The sequence below is a fragment of the Equus quagga genome, chromosome 13 (genome assembly GCF_021613505.1).
Source record: "Equus quagga isolate Etosha38 chromosome 13, UCLA_HA_Equagga_1.0, whole genome shotgun sequence".
In the NCBI taxonomy this organism is placed as follows: domain Eukaryota; kingdom Metazoa; phylum Chordata; class Mammalia; order Perissodactyla; family Equidae; genus Equus; species Equus quagga.
The window spans coordinates 92,219,660-92,232,439 of NC_060279.1; the positions used below are offsets into that span (position 1 = coordinate 92,219,660).

The window sequence follows — 12,780 nt, forward strand, 5'->3', positions numbered from 1 at the left end:
GGTTCTGCCCACTCTGAAGCCGAGCTCCCTGTCTTTTCTCTCTCCATCCCAAACCGAGAAATCTTCCTTGACTTCTTGCTACGCTTGCTTCATGCGATCCATCAGCAAATCCTGAGTTTGACCTTTCCAACAGCCCCAGAATCCAACAGATTCACGCCCCACGTGGCCGCCACCCTGGTCCGGCCACCTTCACCTCCTCCGTGCAGTATCCTCACTGGGCCCCCAGCTTCCACCCCTGCCCCTAATAATCTCTGCCCCTCAAGGGTAGACAGAGGGATCTGTTTAAAACATTAGCCCAGGGGCCGGCCCCGTGGCCGAGTGGTTAAGTTCGCTCGCTCCGCTTCGGCGGCCCAGGGTTTCACTGGTTCGGACCCTGGGCACAGACATGGCACCGCTCATCAGACCATGGTGAGGCGGCATCCCACATGCCACAACTAGAAGGACCCACAACTAAAAAATATACAACTATGTACTGGGGGGATTTGGGGGAGAAAAAGCAGGAAAAAAAAAAAGATTGGCAACAGTTGTTAGCTCAGGTGCCAGTCTTTAAAAAAAAAAAAAAAATTAGCCCAGAAGATGCTCCCGCTAAGAATCTACAACACACCTGGAATAAAATCCCAACTCTTGTGCCCCTGCCGACTTCTCCCTCTCCATCTGTTGGCTCTGACTCATCCCACTCCAGCCACGCAGACCGCCTCTCTGTTCCTCAGACATGGCCAAGCTGCCCCAGGGCCTTTGCAGATGCTAGGTCCTTCTGCCTAGAATCTTGTCCACTGATTCTTCCCAAAGCTGTCTCCTTCACCTCTTCCAGGCATGGCTTAAATGACACCTCCTCGGAGATGCCCTCCCGGACCTCCCTAGGCCTGCTTGTAATTTTTCTTCCTAAGCCATTCCACAGCATGTATACATAACTTAACGTTTTGTTTTCACGGTCTGATTCCTTTACTCAGCTGTGATCTCTAGGAGAACAGGGACCTTGTCTTTTGTTTCCTCCCCCCACCCCATTTCCCCAGCGCCCTCCACACCAGGCCCGGTACACAGTAGGCGCTCAATGAATATGTGCTAACTGAACACTGCTCCCTAGCAGTAACTTTCCAAGACCGGGCTGGCCTCATCCCCAGGCCCCGGGAGGATCCCCGAGGACAGAGCGCGGCCGCTGGCGACCCGGCCGGGGCCGGGGCCCTCGGGCAGGGTCCGGAAGGCGCGCTCCGGGGGCTGGCGCGGCTCCTCGTCCAGGCTGCGGCGCAGGCGGCAGCGGTGCCAGCCGCGGCGGATCTCCGACTGCACCTGCAACGGGCCGGCGCTCAGAGGCGGCGCCGGGCGCGCGGTTCCCTGCGCGGCCGCCAGAGGGAGGGCTGCCTACCTCCTTGTTGATGAAGCAGTAGAGGATGCTGACCAGGAAGCCCTGCCAGACCGGGCACAAGGTAAATCGGGGGCGGGGCCAGGATTGGAAACACGCGCCCAGTGATCCGGGACCCCGGGCAGGCCCCAAACCACCTTGGCTGCCGCCACCCGGGGCCTAGACTCGAACAGTCACCTTCTCCCTGGCTCCCGGCTCCCCCCTCGCTCTGGCCGATTTGCTGCGTAATCAGGGCTGGAGTTTAAGAACCGCGCACCCTGGAGGTGGGCTGCCTGCGTGTGATAACCACTCCCCACTTTCTTCCCAACCGGGGCAAGCTGCTTAGCCCCTCTGTGCCTCAGTTTCTTCATCTGGAAAATGGGTAATACAGTGGGTGGTTGTGAGAACAGAAGCATGAATAGTATGTAAGGAGCTACAGAGCCTGGCAAATAGCGTTAAATCTTTTTCTTAGTCGTATTCTAACATTATTTAATATGTTAATAAATTAATTTTAATCAATAGTTTTACATTTGTATAAATTTATACGTTTTACGTATAATTTAAATGAATATAAAATATGTATAATTAATACATTACTTGATAAATTCATACAAATCAATTATTTATATGGGTTATTATTATTATTATTTTGAGGAAGATTAGCCCTGAGCTAACATCCGCTGCCAATCCTCCTCTTTTTGCTGAGGAAGACTGGCCCTGAGCTAACATCGTGCCCATCTTCCTCTACTTTATATGTGGGATGGCTGCCACAGCACGGCTTGCCAAGCGGTGCCATGTCCGCACTGGGGATCTGAACCGGCGAACCCCGGGCCTCCAAAGCGGAACCTGCAAACTTAACCGCTGCGCCACTGGGCCGGACCCTATGCATTATTATTAAGATAATATCTTATTATTACTTTTCATGATCCTATGAAAATCTAACTCAGATCGTGTCCCTCTGCTCAGCGTCCTCCGGGGGCTCCTGCTTTCCTCGGAGAAAGAGCCACAGTCCTCACTTGGCCCAAAGGGCGGCCGTGGTACCTCTGTCCTCTGTCCCCCTTGCTCCCGCTGGCTCCCCCTGCTTCAGGCATGCTGGCCTTCCCCCATCTTGACAGTACCCTCTCCTGCCTCAGGGACCTTGCACATGGTGTTTCTCTTCCTGGAACATTTTCCCCAGGGATCTGCCTGGCTTGTTCCCTCTCCTTTTTGGGGTCTCTGCTCCTATGTCTTCTCAGCCAGGACTTCCCTGACCCTGCGTCTAGAAGCCCACCCTTTATCTGCTCCTCACCTCTATTTTCTTCCTTTTCCCCCCCTCTAGGCACATCTGGCATTGCGTATATTTTACTTATGTAGCGTGTTTAGTGTCTGTCCCCCACCTGAGGGCAGGGACCATTTGGTTCTCGGCTCTATCCCCACAGTATGCCTAGAAGAGTTCTTGGCACATAGTTAAGTGTCCGATGGATGTTTGCTGAATTTCATGAATGAACAGCCTTGTGAGGTGAGACTGGTATTGCCCTCACTTTAGAGATGAGCAAACTGAGGCCCAACAAGGTAAAGCAGCTTGGGGACTAGGGCAGGGCAAGGAAGGGCAGGGTTGGCCTGGAACTTTGGAGCGAGCACCTTTTTACATTTTGCACCTTAGGCACCTCTCATAGCTCCAAGCCTGAGGCGAAGGCCACAGAGACAGGAAGTGACAGGCGCGAATTTGGCCCCAGCCCCTCCTGGCCTCGAAGCCCCCGATCTTCACCAGGAGGCAGTGATGGGGATGCTGCCCCATCTCCTGTCCTTCTTCCCGCTGCTCGCCCCGCCCTGGACAGCGCTAGCTCAGGATTTTGTGTAGGATGAACGCACACAATCCCATCCTCACACCCCATTCAGTGGCTGCGCCAGAGGATGACTGCGGCCACGTGTCCCTCTGGGAAGGAGGCCAAGGTCGAGGGGTGGAGCCCCTGCCCCCGCCTGAGCACCTGGAAGGAGCTGAGGAAGATCTCAAAGCCGAGCTTGGCGAAGCGCAGGGCGCCACGGGCCTGTTCCTCCGTCAGGGGAGCAAACACCACCTCGTGCACGCCCAGCAAGGGCACGAGCGTCAGCGTGGAGCGAGCCAGCCTGCGGGGAGAGGGTGGCAGTGCTCCCGCGGACCCGGGTCCCCCATCTCGCACCCAGCCCCCTTCCCCTCCGCCCCCACCGCCCTCCCTCACCTCAGCCGGTAGTCGGGGCAGCGCATCTGCCGCGTCCTCAGCTTGGACACGAGGATGCCAAGAATGCGGATGAAGATGAGGAAGTTAATCTGCGAGGAGAGACAGAGGCTGAGGCAGCCCGGATCCCGTCCTGGGGAGCAGAGGGTGGCGCCCCGCTTAGGATGAGAAATCCCCGAGGAAGACCTGGAGGAGGCGGGGCTGGCCGTACCAAGATGGTCATGAGGATAGGGGTGCGTATGATCCACCAAATGGCCTTGACGTCGTTCCGTTCCCAGCACCTAGGGGAGGGGGAGTAGAGCTAAGAGAGAAAAATCCCCCGGACTCACCGGATCGCGCGCATTCCCTCCCCAGGCCCCGCCCCCGCCCTTAGCGCCACACCCACATCCCTTTAACCCCGCCTGTTACCATCCAGGCCCCGCCCTCATCCCGCCCCTTCCAGGAGTCCGCGAACACAATCTTTCCAAGCTCCCCAGTCCTTCAGACCCCCACCAAGTCCCCTCCCAGCCCCTGGGCGCCAGCAGCACCGCCCCACGTGGCCAGCAAACCCCGCCCACGTCCCTCGGAGCTCCCCCCACCTCCCAGGCCCCGCCCCGACCCCGGCGACTCACTGCGTGTTCTCGTACAGGTACCTGACGATCACCCAGGGAATGACGAAAAGCGCGGGGGCCCCTGCGCAGACCCCGACCCCCGCCCCCCAACCCCGCCGCAGCCGTCAGCGCGCGCACGGGCCCCGCCAGGCCCAAGACCCGCGGAACTGCCCCGCCAGGGTGGGGAAGCAGAAGCCTAGAGAGGGGAGGAGACCCCCTGAGGTAGACCAGCAGGGTAGTGGGGGCATCGGAGGCGCACGCGCCGGGCAGGGGACAGGGTCGGGGCTCACCCCAGCCGAGGAGCAGGTAACAGTGGAAGTGGCCCTCCTCGGAGCGTCCCACAAGCACCAGGAGGCTGTGCAGGTAGATGCCCTCCACCAGCAGCCACGTGTAGTTGGCACCCACGCAGTACTGGGTCACGATCTGGGCGGTGCGGCAGGCAGCTAGCGCCTAGGGGGTCGCCAGGCAGAGGGAGGGGGCAGTCAGGGCCGCCCCGGGTGTCCCCGAGCCTTCCTCCACCTGGTTGTCCTCGCACTCCGGCTGGTTTCTCTCTCCCTGTTACCTTCTGCTATATGAACCCTCCCACTCTATCCTCTTTAACAATTAACTCCCATCTTGCTATCAGAGTTCCCGCTTAGCCCGCCCCCCCCCCAAATATGGCCTCTCCCACCTCATCTCCTATGAATTGAAAATTACTCCACCTATCAAAAGGTTTCTCCTTTCTCATCCCCCACTCTCCCGCCAGCCGGTGGACTCTCCCATCTGGCGGCTTCCTAATTGTTGCTGTGGGCCGATTTGCTACCAGATAGTTTTTCTGACTCTGCCCCCAGCCTCTAGTCTCTCCCACCTTGTCTCCCAGTAACCAAGTGGTTTCTAAGTTCCCCCACCAGTTAGCTTCTGCCGTCCTGTCACTGCCTCGCCTCCAGCAGGGGGCTTGTCTCACTGGAGAGAAAGTCCAGGGATGGGTGAGATAACGAGAAAGGGGATTGAAAATTCCAGTAAAGGAGGTGATGGGGCGGGAGAGTTCAAGGACGGGGGAGGCTGCGCTGGGAAGGTCCCTCTCCCTATGTGTCTGGAGGGGTCAAGAGAGAGAAACTGTTGATAGCGTAAGAAGCGGGAAAGGGACTGGGGACATCGTGGCCCCAGCAGGGGAGGCAGAGTCCCAATTTGAGGAAGAGAGAGGTGCTGCTCACCTGGTTCCACAGGGCAGGGGGCTGGTCCCCGGGGTAAGGGCCGGGAGGAGGTAGCAGGCGGTCTCGCGTAAGGATCGCCGCTGCCCGCAGCATGAACGATGTGAACAGGTTGATGTGGATGTGGTTCCGTGTGCAGTGCAGACGCCTGGGGGGTTGGGGGGCAGTCTGGGGACCCCTGGAGACCTGGCCTCAGCCCCCCAAAGCCCCCTCCCCCCCCCCCCCCCCCCCCCCCCCCCCCCCCCCCGCCCAGTCCTTCCCACGGAACCACCATTGGATGCCTGTTGCTGGTGGTGCCTGGGCAAAATGAGGCCCAGTGTCTGCTGCCACCGCTCAGGGCTGGGGGGCCCACCTGAAAAAACTCAAGATGAGCAGGGCGAGCAGCAGTGCGGCAAGGGACACGGAGTAACCGACGGTGTACACGACCTGCAGCCGCTCCAAGGTCAGCCTTTGCTCCTGGGAAAGGAGGACACAGGAACAGGGCTCAGCTCTTGCCCCCAGGGCCAGAGAGGGGCTGGAAGGGCATCTGCTCTTTGTTCGTGCCCAGTACCCCAATTTTCTCTTGGGGATCCACCTACCCTTGTTGGAATGGGGCTGACTCCATCCCTCAGCTCGAGTGCTGGGCATGTGACCAGCCAATCAGAGCATTCTATCTCACACACATGCACAGTTCAAGATGGGCATATGACCCAAACCAGACCAATGAGAGTCAGTCCTGGGGCATAAGGTTGGAGCTATTGAGAACAAAACTCAGTCTCCTCGCAGTTTTGGTTGGTGGGATATGAGCCTGGTGCTAATGGGGCTATCTTTTCCACCCCATGGAAAAGGTGAGACCAGCACAGAGAAAACCAGAGCACAATAGGGTGAGAGACAAAGAGATACCCAACCATATCGTTTGAGCACCTAGATCCAACTGTGCCTGAAGCTGTAGTCTTATACTTTTCAATCACAGAAGCTGATACATTTCTCTTTCTTTTTCCATCAGGCAAGTCTGAATTGAGTTTCCATCACTTGGAACCTGAACAGTAGTCCTGAACTATACAAGAGGCTTCAGAATCAGCCAGAGGCTGCTGCCTTTTCACCTCTCCCTGGACATCCTAACTGGAATTCCTCACCTCTTCTTACCTGAAAGGCTCCGTTCTTCTCTGGGTTCTCACACTGAGAATGGTCTCTCCAAGGTTCCCATTGGCCATCACTGCCACATTGGCGGAGGACAAAACCTGTGGCCACTGTGCGGAAACAAGGGAGGGGATGAGAGGCAGAGAGAAACAGAGAGATGGAGACAGAAAGGCAAAATATGAGACAAGGGCAGAGAGAGAGAGAGAGCCAAAGTGATGATGACAATGATGATGATGATAAACCCTTACACAGCATTTTACACTTCTTAATTTAATATTCATAACAAGACTATGAAATTGGCACTATCATAAACCCCATTTTACAGATGAGGAAATCGAGGCATAAAGAAATTAAATAAGCTATCCCAGGCCACATAGCTCGGTAGGCATGGAAGAGCAAGACGCCTAGAGATAGACAGACCCGTGAAAAGGAGAGAAAATAAGAACCGGGTGGTCCTCAGAGAGGTATACAGACAGAGAAGGGGCTTTACGTGACAGAGCCAGGACCCAGCCAGGGTTGGGCAGGCGGGAGGAGACAGGCAGCCGGACAGAGAGGAGCTGGAGACAGCGTGTAGGTGAGCTGCGGGGGAGTGGCGTCTGGGACAAGGGTTAGGAACTGTTTGCATCTCGAGGGCCCGGGATCCAGGGGGCACCTCACCATGGCGGTGCCAGGGCAGGTACCAGGGGCAGGATGCACGGGCAGTGGCGTTGGGTGCAGCGTAGTCCCAGCAGACATACATGTCGAAGGACCGGTTGCAGGCGAGGCCTGGGGGGTGGGTGTGAGAGCCAGACGTGGAGTGGATCTCCTGCACCGCGTGCCCCAGGGGGCTCCGCCTTCTAGGCCCAAGCCCCGCCCTGGCCCCGACCACCCGGGGTGGGCCGGTCCCTGCTCCGCCACAGTTCCTCCCACCAGACCCAGGGCCCCGCCCACTCTCCGAGCCCGAATCTGGGCTCCTCCCACCAAGCAAATTCCCATGGCAGATGCTTCCCACGCGGCGAGCCCCTTCCTAGGCTCCGCCCCAACCCCGCCCCTTCGCATCCAGTCCAGGCCCCACCCACCTGGCGCAGCTCCACCCACCTGGCGCAGCCCCACCCAAGACTCCGCCCATTTCAAGCCACCTCTCGGGCTTTTCCAGCTAACCCAAGTTGCGCCCCTGTCCCGCACTGAGTGCAGGGCCTTCCCATCCAGGCCAAGTCCTCCCCGCACAGGCCTCCCCGATCCGGCCCACGTCCACCCTAGACTTCAGGCCCCTCTCGTCAGTCCTAGGCCCGCCCCAAGCCCACCCCTCGCAGCCGCAGCCCACCCCCTTCCCAGTCACACCTGCTGGGGGCTCCGCGGCCTCCAGTGTCTCCTGGCATTCCCTGCGGTACCGTTCCCAGCGCCGGTACAGCTCCCCCGCCGTCTGCCCCTCAGGGCCCGTCTACGGAGAGACAGAAGGGAGGACCACCCCCACCCCAGCGACCCCCGCTCCCAGGCAGGATGGTTCGTGTGGCCACAAACACCCTAGAGGGACTTGGAGGGGCTGTCTGTTTTGCCCACGAGTTCTGAGTGGCTTAGAAACTTCTTCTAAGTCTTGAGGGGTGCCTAGAAACCACCAGGGGAGCTGCTGTGGGGGACTGAAAACCTTCAGGAAAATGAGAGGAGGGAGTGAGTGGCTGGGAAGCATCAGGAGGATTTGCGGGAGAAAGAGGAGGGTCGGGAAACAACCCTCAAAATTTGAATCTGGTCAAGCGCGGCTGTCTTAAAACTCTCTTTGCCTTAGGGGGAGACTTAAAACGGTCCCCAGACCTCGCCTTGACTTCCTGTGGCTCCGCGGGTCCTCACCTCCGCCCTCCCGAGCAGCAGCCCCCACAGCAAGAGCAGCAGAAGCAGCCGCCAGGGCGGACAGGTCGGCATCTTGAGGGCGGCGGGGCATGGGGGGCCAAGGGTCTGGTCACGCGGGGACAGTCCCAGTCCGGCCTGAAGGGTTCAAGAACAGAGTCAGGAGCCTCCGCCCTCCGCCCCCAGCCCCGGCGCCACCTGGCTCCCTGGGTTCGTATGAGTGGACTCGGAGGAAGCCCCCCGCCCCCACGCGCGATGATTTGGGGACGGGGGAGTGGGGAGCGTGAGGAGTGGGCGAGTCCGGGATCCAACACGTGACTCCTGGGCCCGGCCCCCACCGTTGCTGGGGGAGCGGCGGCGGAAGGGGCTGTTTGCAGAGGGCGCGGTTGGGTTGCCCTAGAGCGGCGCTGGGCCGAAGCGCTAATGTCCCCCGGAGTCTAGACCTAGGGACTCCGGGGGACCTGGGGCCGGCCTCGGAGAGGAGGACACAGAGACCGTGAGGCACGGAGCTTAAAATGACCCTGGGAGTTTCCACTCTCTGAGCCCAAAGGGTTTTCAAATCGCCGTGGGAACCCGACCTTTTAAAACTTTCCCCCTGTGCATAAGGCCCAGAATCAATGGGACAACCCTCTCCTTAGGGACTCGAGAGGCGTCAGACCCTGGGCTTAGGTCTGCAGGGGCCTCGATGTCTGGAAATCGGTCTAAGCGCCCCCCCCCCCCCCTTCACCGTGCAGTGTGGAGGACAAAGCAGAAGCAGGGAAGATCAAAGGGAGCTGGGGAAAGACAGACAGGGAGTCAGAGAGGCCTCAGACAGACATACAGAGACTGAGAGAAATGGAGACTGAATGAGACACACAGCAAGAGACCAGAGACCAAAAGATGGAGAAATAACGTGAGCTACGAGACAAAGAAAAGATAGAGACGTGGAGGGAGACATGGAGACAGAGATACCAGGAGACGGAAAGGAGGCTAGAGACTGTGGGCACAGAGAGACAGAGGGACCAAGGCATGGGCTAAGAAACAGAGAGAGAGGGACCCGGAGACTTGTGGGGGGCAAGGGGGCAGGGGGAACGGGCTGGGATTGGGGGAGCCCTTACCTGTCCCCAGCCCTGCTCTCGCTCCTGGCGTGGCTGCCTCTGCTGTTGCCTCCACTGCCTGCCTGGGCTCTGGAAGAGGTGACAGCTGGGGTGGTGGGAGGGGGCGGGGCCAGGGCGGCCCAGGGAACAGGCCGGGGGAGCTCTGGGGCAGAGACCCAGAGAGGGGGCCAGTCGCGTGTGAGTGTCACAGGCACTCGAGGTCACATGGGAGAGCAGTCACGCAGTCATCGTCCCAAGGACCCCCCCTACCGAGGGCACAGTCTCTCACATTGTCCCATCCAGCCATCGCACACACAGCCACAGTCACACGGCCACGCCCAGTGTCACACGCAGCCCCGTGCTCTGAGCCACAGAGAGGCAGGGCACAGAATCACACAGAACATGTTCCTCAGGTTCGTTCACAGTCGAACAATCCACAGTCACATCCAGAGAGCCAGAGTCTCTCACCCACAGGTGGGTGGTCAACCACGGCGACACACAGCCACATGCCAGGGGTGTGGACTCCTCCACTCACACAGGAACACAGTCACAGCTTCCCACAGTCCTGGTGATACAGTGTCCATCACACCATCAGTGGGTCACGTCACAAACACCGTCTGTCTCCCCGAAACCAGCCTGACTGCCCTGGGAGGACGGCGCCAGGGCATCTCGGTCCCCACCGGGTCCCCAGAGTCACTCAGCACAGGTTTGGGCACAGAGCAGAAACTCAAAGAATGATTGTTGCGTCAGTTCAATAAAGGCACACAGTTACATGGTTCCTCACGGTCATATAATCCCTTAATGGCACAGTCTGAATGTCACGCACAATGTTACACAGGCACATGCATTAATGCTCCCACGCATCATCTCGCACACTTCACACCATCAACTACAGAATCCAGGCCCATCCCAGCGACACACATTCCCCGACTGTCACTAAGGCACACACTCTCACAAGCTCCCGCTGTCACACTGTCGCACCAACACCCTCACTCACACAGTCACGCCCAGTGCCACGGTCTTACAGACACACAACTCTCCATCACGGCCTCACCCGCACTCACAAGTCACGTATCGTCACACACATGTCACACCGAGATGCTACCATCCCCCCGTCATGCACGGTCACACAGTTACACGCAGGATCACACACCATCATCCCACAATCCCACACCAACCCACAGCCTCACATGGTCGCCTGGCCACAGTCATCACTGAGTCACACACCTTCTCACCATCTCCATCTCCAGTGTCTTCCTTTGCCCTAAAATATAGGGAACATCTGGACATGATGGGCAGGCTTAGAAACAGAGACTCAGCTCTCGGCGCCTCGTCCTCCTTCAATACAAACCACATCAATCACACTGTTAACATTCGTGAGGGCGCACTCCCCTGGGACCTATAAAATAAATGGGACAGAGGCGAGTCTGCCCATTTTGCAGAGGAGAAACTGAGGCCCAGAGGCCCTGGGAGGGGCGGGTTGTAAGGGGTGGCATGAGGTCCAGCCCCAGAGGCTGGCAGGAGACGAATCTGGAAGAGGGGAGTGGCATGGGGACGCCAGCTTCCTGGCCTCTGGCCCACCTCCCTGCTCTCTGCCCCACATTCCTGGCGCCTTCTGGGTCCTGGGAAAGGCTCGCTTCACGGTTCACGAGTGGGGAGGGAAAAGGGTCTGAGATGGCCCGGCACCTCTGGGCTTGGGAGGGAGTCTCTCCTTGGCCCCAAGAGGGCCTGGAGTTCCCTTGGCTGGGGATGGGAAGGTGGGGGGAGGCTGGGGAGGGGGAGGGGAGGGGAGGGCGGGGGAGGGGGGTGGAGGGAAGCAATGGAGTGGAATTGAGGTGGTGAGAGAGGCAGGAAAAGAAACCAAGGACAGAGAAAGACAGGAAGAGACAGAGACAAGAGAGACCAAGAGAAAGAGATGGACAAAGAGAAAGACATCGAAAGAGACAGAAATGGGGAGAGACACACAGAGCCAGACAGAGATAGAGAGATAAAGGAAGAGAGACAGAGATAATAGATACAAACCAAGAGACAGAGACATTAAGAGATGAAGATGGGGCGGGGCGGAGGGGGAGAGAACATGAAAGATGGGCCCCCCCTGAGGAGAGATGAGCAAGACAGGAGCCTGGGGGTGGGTGAGCAGCTGCTGAGAGCTCACACCCCCCTGGGAGAACGCAGGGCAGAGCAGAGCACGGAGGCGGGTGGGGGGAGCCCAGCGGAAAATGCCTGGGTCCCTGCCTGGTCCCCGGCCTATCTCAGCCCTCCTGAGAGCCCCCGCCATCTCCCAGGATCTGGGGAGGGGGCAGCAAGACCACAGAGGGTGCCACACCACCCTCTCCGATTCCCATGATCCAGGCTTCTGGAAACTCCGGCAGAGAAGCCGCCGGGCCCTCTCCCCACGCACTTCTCTCTCTCTGCTGTCTATCCTTCTTCACGCCCCTCCTCTCTTTGGTGGGACTCTCTCCTTTCTCCTCTCCTCCAGACCCCCTCTGTTTGGCCCTTCCTCTTGAGGGACAGCCTGGCTTTTCTCTTCCTTCCTGCAGCTTCCATTCTGCCCCTCTCCTCACTTCTGCTCTCTCGTGTGCTCCAGGTCAGACTTTTTGTGCCTCTTTTGAAGGTTTCTCTTTCTCCTCGCCTCTTTTCCCATCTCCTCTCGGGTGTCTGTGTGTTTCTCTCTCCATTGCCCCTGGTCCTGGGTCTGCAGGCTGCTGTCTCCCCCCCTGCCCCCCGCCCCAGCAATGACCAGGCAGTACCCCCCACCCCACCCCCCATCTAGGAATGCAGCGGTGGGGAGGAAGCTGGAGGGCCTGTGGCTCCCCCCATGGGGCTGCCCGGCCAAGCAGAGCCTTCGGGGAGCAGGCGGGCGCCTGGAGTGCTGGCAGATGGTGCAGGAGAAATGAGGCAGAGAGAGATGGGGAGAAGGGGCACCCCATGGGGACTGAGGCCAGAAATGGGAGGCTGAGATGGCCCCCTGAGATTCAGGACTACAGAGAGATGAGGTCTGGAAGACAGAGACCCAGAGAGAGGGACGTGCATGCACGCACACACACGGAAAGACAGAGATACAGAGAGTGAGAGACAGCAACAGAGACAGAGACTGAGAGAGATGCACCCAGAAACATAGGGATCCAGGGAGAGGCAGAGAGACCGAGATGAAGACTCCGAGAGAGAAGACCGAGGAGATGGAGACTGAGAGCCTGTCACTCAGAGACATGGGATCTGGAGAGACAGAGACCCACCGAGAGACAGCACGCCAGAGACAGGGGTCCCGAGAGAGAAACAGAGACAGATGGTCCAGAAAGAGAGACAGAGAGTCTTGGAAGGCAGAGAGATGGGGATGGGGTAAACTCTCTCAAAGACACAATCAGGCAGAGATGAATCAGAGATGCCTGGCTCTCCCAGAGGGGGAGTGCTCTCCCCCTACCCCAACACCCCATCCCCCCCACCCCCACC

At 58.7% G+C, this 12,780-nt stretch overlaps 1 protein-coding gene across 1 annotated transcript; it reads right to left on the bottom strand.

Annotated features, from left to right (window-relative positions):
* Window positions 1-1,080: 1,080 nt before the first annotated feature.
* Window positions 1,081-9,452, bottom strand: GIPR (gastric inhibitory polypeptide receptor). The gene is made up of 14 exons (XM_046683355.1): window positions 9,352-9,452; window positions 8,258-8,392; window positions 7,754-7,853; window positions 7,091-7,198; window positions 6,440-6,543; window positions 5,667-5,770; window positions 5,318-5,462; window positions 4,415-4,574; window positions 4,146-4,206; window positions 3,746-3,815; window positions 3,538-3,626; window positions 3,307-3,445; window positions 1,364-1,405; window positions 1,081-1,287 (listed from the first exon to the last, which is right to left on the bottom strand). Exons 2-14 carry the CDS (start codon window positions 8,327-8,329, stop codon window positions 1,081-1,083), a joined length of 1,401 nt encoding a protein of 466 aa, XP_046539311.1. The 5' UTR covers window positions 8,330-8,392; window positions 9,352-9,452.
* Window positions 9,453-12,780: the final 3,328 nt, after the last annotated feature.

Coding starts and splice junctions, on each gene's coding strand:
- GIPR (XM_046683355.1), bottom strand. CDS start 8,329: ATGCCGACCTGTCCGCCCTGGCGGCTGCTTCTGCTGCTCTTGCTGTGG. Junction 5,771..6,439: donor AGAAGAACGGAGCCTTTCAG/GTAAGAAGAGGT, acceptor CTCCTTTCCCAG/GAGCAAAGGCTGACCTTGGA. Junction 1,288..1,363: donor ACTGCTTCATCAACAAGGAG/GTAGGCAGCCCT, acceptor GGCCCGTTGCAG/GTGCAGTCGGAGATCCGCCG.